This window comes from Vombatus ursinus, unplaced genomic scaffold (assembly GCF_900497805.2).
Source record: "Vombatus ursinus unplaced genomic scaffold, bare-nosed wombat genome assembly UNPS02014805.1, whole genome shotgun sequence".
NCBI lineage: Eukaryota > Metazoa > Chordata > Mammalia > Diprotodontia > Vombatidae > Vombatus > Vombatus ursinus.
Genome location: NW_020954583.1, coordinates 16,012,671 through 16,019,545, shown reverse-complemented (window position 1 = coordinate 16,019,545; position 6,875 = coordinate 16,012,671). Strand labels below are relative to the sequence as shown.

The following is a 6,875-nucleotide window of genomic DNA, read 5'->3' as shown; positions in this document are numbered from 1 at the left end:
TAGATAGATAGATAGATAGATAGATAGATAGATAGATAGATAGATAGATATACACACATATATGCATATGTGTGTATGTATATGTAGTATATACATATGAACAGATTACAGTGAAATCTTTTCTTAATAAGTAGATAGTAAACTAAAATAATTAAAATATTTGAAATTTATATATTCAAAAGTACTTTTGTAGAATGCCTGAGAGAAAATTTAAAAATCATAGTTATATTATATATGCTTTTGGGGAACAGATAAACATGTTTTAAAAGTTTCAAATTAATGTTTATATTCTATATCTGCATATAGAGTGAGCGATAAGTATATGTATAAACACAAATGTATATTGATTTGATTGTCTTCTAAGACAAACTAGAAAATAAATTAAATTCTTATTTTCTTATCTCAATATGTTTATTTTATGTGATTATGAAATATAAAAGACAAGTTGAATAAACCTAGAATTTTATAAATTTTATAAATATAACTTTGTTTCTCTATTTCCTTTATTTGCTTTTCTTTAGCAGTAGATAGTTAAAATGCTTTTGAAAAATAGCAATTGCTTTTTGATAATTTTAATATTGTGATGCTCCAGTTCTTCTGAAAAATAAACACTTGGAAGCTCTTTTTTTTAAATCACATTCTTTCCTCATCCTTAATAGAAGAAACTTTTAACCTTAGATAAAGTGTAAAAATGACTCTGTGACTATTGTGGGATGGCTCTTTGCTCTTAAATTTAAAACTATTTCGTCATTCAGAGAGATCACAATATACTGTGTAATGTACAATTTTATTAAGAATGTAAGCATAGAAAGCAATATTTACTCCACGCTCCCTTTCTTCTTTTACAGATGTGTAGTTTTAGAAGGCTCTGTTGTAATGTTGCATGTGGATTTGATGCAAAGAGAACACATCTTGTAACAGGAAAATGTGTTGGCATAATTTACTCTGTAGTCCATTTATTCTTTCTACAGGTTAATTCTTTCCAAGGTATATATGTATATGTATATATAATATACACATATATTTGCATATATTTAAGAGGATCATATTTCTTGTTCAGATTTGATGTTGTGATTCTTGGTCCCCATGCCCCCTTTCCTTTTACAGGTGTTCATTTAGTGGCTGCAGTGCATTTAGCAAAGGCTGTCCCATCTCTTGGGCTGAGTTTAATTTTTTTGTGCATGGCACTTTTGTTAGGTGGGCTCTGCTTTGTTGTGGAATTATCTGAATTCATCAGACCGTTTCATTTACTGAGCTGAAAACTCCAAGTGTTTTGTGTTTTATTGTTTATCCCATTTTGTTTTAATTTCCAATCATTAAACTTTGTCATTGAAATCCAACCCCATTCTTCGTGCCCTTTTTTCCCCAAGCTTGAATTGTAAATCTTAAATCTCATTTCAGCCAATCAGTGAGCAATAGCTGGCAAACTGTGGCAAACCACGTAAAGACAACGCTGTACACTGTAAGAGGACTGCGGCCTAATACAATCTACTTGTTCATGGTGAGGGCTATCAACTCTCACGGTCTTAGTGACCCTAGCCCCATGTCTGATCCTGTGCGCACACAAGGTAATTTTAGAAAATGCAGGCTTTATTCATAGTGCTTAGAAAGATAAATTTAATGTGGATTTATGAATAAATTCATTAAATATGGATCATGGACAAATGATATCTCATTGTGACTTTTAATATTTTTCCAATAGGTTTGACTCTGTGGTTAAGAAACACCCTGTTCACTTTGGCAAGGTATTTTGCCTTTCTCAGCCCTATATGTTTAGTGTCATAAAGTTCCATTTTACATTCTTTGGCCAGGATTTTATAGAAAAAGTAAAGCCAAAGATGAAGACTTCAGGACACTTAAAGATAGAGGGGAGAGGAAGTGTTTTTTACATGCCATCTACCCCTGATTTGTACATGATTATAATAAACAAAATTTTTATAACCTAACTTATTCAGACCACTAATGGAAAAGCACTTATGAACACCTTATTACATGCCAACCCTAAATGCTGAGGATACAAACATAATAGTAGGGAAAGTTCCTCCCCACCAATGTCATATATTCTAATGGTGGAGACTACACATATAAGAGAATGATAGCCAGAGAGAGATATTTTTGTCTGGAAAGTTACAGGGATGGTGAGGGAAGCCATAGAGTGGTAAAATTATATACCCTTTCCATTAGCAGGTGTGTGTGTGTGTGTATGTGTGTGTGTGTGTGTGTGTGTGAGTCAATTGTGAGAAGATGAACTGGGAGTAAGATGAAACATATAGTCCAAAAAATGAAGCTTTTTCTTCCTCAATAGACTGACTCTTAATATAAAAGATTATGATAATATGTTCTCTTCCATCTCAGCTGGGGGTTTTGCCCTTGCTGAGAAGCTTGTGGTCCAAGTGTCAAAACTTTTCCCTCTTATTTTTATGCCACATTTTTATGTTTTTACTGAATTAGTCCCCTCTAGCCACAAAAGGGAATACAATTATGTAATATAAAAATGAGCTTATCACTTATATACATCAAAAAGAGCTGTTAAGAAGAGGTTAATTATTTTCTATTTGTCAGACTTGTTTTTTTTTACAGAATATAATGCAGAATGGTATTTTTATGCTCTGAAAAGCACCACACAGGCATAAAATATTATTATAATTATAGTGTGTTTCAGTGATAGTAACTAACATGCTATTATAATGGGGAATGGTTCCTTAAAGTATTCAAGTGAAATAAAATCATCATGTGACTTTTTAAAGTTACTGACATGACAGTCAAAGAAGGAGGGAAAAGCCATTTTGCTATTGTTCACTGAACAGTCATGTGATTAATTTTCTATGATTAAGAGCCTGTCTAGGTAGAAAGAAAAAGCACAACGAGGAATATGAAGATGTGAATAATGGTAATATTTCATCTTTACCAGGATACAAATTTAATTCCATGTTTCTGTATTTAAGGAGTAAATTAAATCATTGAACCTGAAATGTAAGATAAGAAATTAAAATTGTAACTTCAACAATTACAGTGCATTAAGGTATTTAATTTAACCAAGTAGAAAAAAATGGCAATTTTGTAGATCATATAATATAGATCACATCAATGTGAATCATAGAAGATTGGAAGTTTTGTATTGTGTGATTAAATGTAAGAGATTCAGAAGCATTTGTCAGGTCCTACATCAACTATGCTATTTACCAAAGTCTATTAAACTAGAATAAATTTTCGGTGAAAAAAGTCAAAACAGAGCCACCAAAAGTTGTTTTTGATCTTTTGTGTTTTAATACAGGAAAGATACAAAATAAATATACTCAACATTTCCCTTAAGAGGAAAACCCATGATTTTTGTCAGAATTCCAAGAATACTTTTGAGTTAACATTGTATAGTAAATAGCCCATGTAAGCCAATTCAGTCACTGCTACAATTGACATGATATGATTTGAGCATAAAAAACCCTTTTTTTAAAATAAATGACCTTTTCAGTTAGTTCAATTTTCAAAAGTTATCCATGACAACATCTAAACATCTCTTATATTTATTTCAATGAAGAGCAAATGCATAGACTTCAGTTAAAGTCAGCATTAGAGTATAGGATGATACACACAGCTAAAAATTAATATTAATCAACTAAAAGAAAAGTGAACTTTTTTTACAGTATCAAATAAATTTAGAAAGCTTTATTATTCATGCAAGCGTAAGGAAATTAAAATTAACATAGTTAAGTGCAAATCGATTTTAATGCAATAAGAAGATTCTAATTTTACAATATGAAGTATATAATATGTAATATAAAAGCAATAATGCAATGTAAGTGAATAATTTTATTTGCTGAAATAAATGCATTGTATTTCCAAAAGTATAATCAGAAATTAGTATAATAAGTAAATAATAAAATTAGTATAATAAAGTATAGTATAATAAAATTAGTATAATAATAAAGTATAACCAAAGCATATCAGAAGGGAATTTCAACCTCAATTTCTCTTGTGTAATTGTTGTAAATTTACATGTTTAAAATTAGTAACTGGGAATTTATTTTATATGTACTTTTATTTTATACAATGTGCTTTATTTTGTAGGAATAATCTTTTTTTTCTAACATGGAATTGCAAACATGCATATATTGATAGAGTTATAGGGCAGTAAAAGGTAGTGGAAGTGAATAGTGAATATTTATCTACTATATTGCCTTATCATACCAAGGAGATCAATATTCAAACTATCTCCATCTTTTTTGTTTCCAGATACTGTAGTACTGTTCATTAAATCACTACTTCTGTTTAGGACAAAACAGGAGGATATTTCCACCAAAATTCTACTCCAGCCAATCACCTTTTCCTCACTTTTAACATATATACATATATATACACACATATATGTATGCACACACATAAACATTTATATGTACATACATATGCACACACATGCAAGTACACACACACCTATATACCCATAAACTCAGGTCAGCCATATTTCCCCTTTATGTTTGTTTGTTTGTATTTTCCAACATAGTTAGCATTATTTTGAATTTCTGGGCAAAACATGGTTGGAGAAGTAAAGAAAGACAGTGGTATCACAACACACTAGCAATGAGTGTGCTAGGTAAACATGTGGTTGCCTAAAGCATTAATTTACTTTTCCAAAGTGCTACATTTATTAGTAAAGAACAGCTTGTTCATGAAGTTCCTAGATTTGAGTAGAGATGACTTCTCGATAAGCAAAATGTCTCTACTATCATGAAATAAATATTATGACAAAATATTTTAGTTGATATCTTGTTCATCATTAAGAAAATAATATCTATCTAAATAGGCCCTGCTTAGAACATGTTTTTCCATTGTGGAAACTTAACCTTCTCATGAAGGTGAGGATGACTTCTTTTTCAGCATAACATTATGTCAAAAGATACTTTGATGATTTATTTTATAAGGCCAGGTTATACCATATCCTTGTGCTAATATAATGCTATAAATCTGATTATATAAGTTACTATAAAACAAAAATAAATACTCTTTGGGAATGATTGTGTGCCAACAGATATAAGCCCACCAGCACAAGGAGTAGACCACAGACAAGTGCAGAAAGAACTGGGGGATGTCATCGTACGTCTTCATAACCCTGTTGTGTTGACTCCTACCACAGTTCAAGTTACATGGACAGTAAGTGATTTGTAACTACATAACTAATTCTTCTTTATTGTATTCCTTATCTTAATTTAATTGAAACACTACACTAAAGATAAGTTATTTAATATATAAATGAAAAACCATATAAATTGAATAAAATATTAATTTTGATGGAAAAATGTTATTTTGAATCCAATATATATTGTGTCTAATATGTTTAAGTTTTTTGAAATTATATAGTAAATGTGATAAGAAAATAACCATCTTTATGTGAACTCAAAGCAAAATGTATCAGTAATTTTTTTAAATAGAAAACTGCTTTTCTGAGCTAGTAATTATAACAGCAACACAATAACAAGAAAGCTCTAGCAAAATAACTTAACAGGAGAATATGCAATGGCTTCTGACAAAGCTAATGCCAACCAAGTATTTGTTTCCAAGTTCTGTTCCTGCTTTGTTGTTATTCATTTGTTTCAGTTGTGTCCCACTTTTCATGACCCTTTTTGGGGTTTTCTTAGCAAAGATACTCTTACAGATGAGGAAACTGGGGCAAATGGAGATGAATGACTTGCCCAGGGTTACACAGCTAGTAAGTGTCTCAGGCCGGATGTGAATTTGGGCTTCCTTACTCCTTGACCAGCATTTTATCCAGTGTGCCACCTAGCTGTCCCAGTGTACTGTGTCCAAAAATGTTTTTGAGTGCTGATTTTATAAGATGTTGTATGATTTAAACACCAGGAAAAGTGATGTACTTTCCCAGCCTTATGTCACTCTACTCCTTTTTTGTACTCCTGAAAAAAAGAAAAACAATAATAATTGCTTAAGCATATGTCTACTTCCTGATAACTACAATATTTTTAGAAGAATAATCTACACATTCTTTATCAAGAGTTTTCTTGTTGAAGGTATGAAGAAGCAGATTTGTACAAACTATTCTTTGGCTGATTCCTTCTCTATAGTTTCATAATTGACTGAAAGGTATAGTATATACCAGATTCCCACTCTGCAGATTGATTGTTGATTATTTTAAGAACAACACTTAATTAATGCAAAATCCTGCCTTAAAGACTTTCTTCCAACATGATGTAAATTGGATTCATGTCTCTCATGTCTCTAATCATGCAAGATTATTTGAAAGTTAGAATAACGGATATAATTTTGTTCAGTGGCCATCCGATTTATTAGTGAAATAAAAAACAAGGAGATATGTTTTCCAAAGGTGTTTAACAATGACATAGAGAATATGAAATTCAACTTCTGATTTCTATGTCAGAGTGTTGACTTCAACCTTAGAGCCTCCTAAATGAGATTTATAATCATTCAAAACATTTGTCAATAACAAAGGGAGAAAAAGTGAATGAAGAATGCCTATTGTCTAAAGTATGATATACTGTAGCATGACAACTCACAGAGGTGGTCCATCAGCATATAAATCTTTGACAGATGTTACACATTGACAATGAACTGGCCAAGAATTGAATAGAAAAGGAAAGCAGACTGGATTACAAATGGAAAATTGTTCTGTCCAATGACCACAGACTTCTTCCTGAAGCCAAGGCCCTTCCTTTTAATATCATTCTTCCAGTAGAGCTAAAATGGCTAAAAAGCATAGAACATTGTAGTTTCTGAAAAATTAAAGGTACAAGTATGAAAAGAGGAATGGAGAGATGAAGAGTGCCTGGAAGTGGCTTAGTGGAGAGAGTGCTGGGCCTGGAGTCAGAAAGATCCATCTTCCAATGTTCAAATTTGACCTCAAGCACTTA

The 6,875-nt window shown here is 31.4% G+C and overlaps 1 protein-coding gene across 2 annotated transcripts in view; it reads left to right on the top strand.

The window, feature by feature from the left end:
- ROBO2 (roundabout guidance receptor 2) overlaps window positions 1–6,875 on the top strand; it is a 633,674-nt gene that overhangs the window by 531,688 nt on the left and 95,111 nt on the right. For both annotated transcript variants that reach the window (XM_027874186.1, XM_027874188.1), the window contains exons 12-13: window positions 1,402–1,568; window positions 5,024–5,145. In XM_027874186.1, coding sequence (XP_027729987.1) covers window positions 1,402–1,568; window positions 5,024–5,145 — 289 coding nt within the window. The remainder of the gene's footprint in view (window positions 1–1,401; window positions 1,569–5,023; window positions 5,146–6,875) is intronic.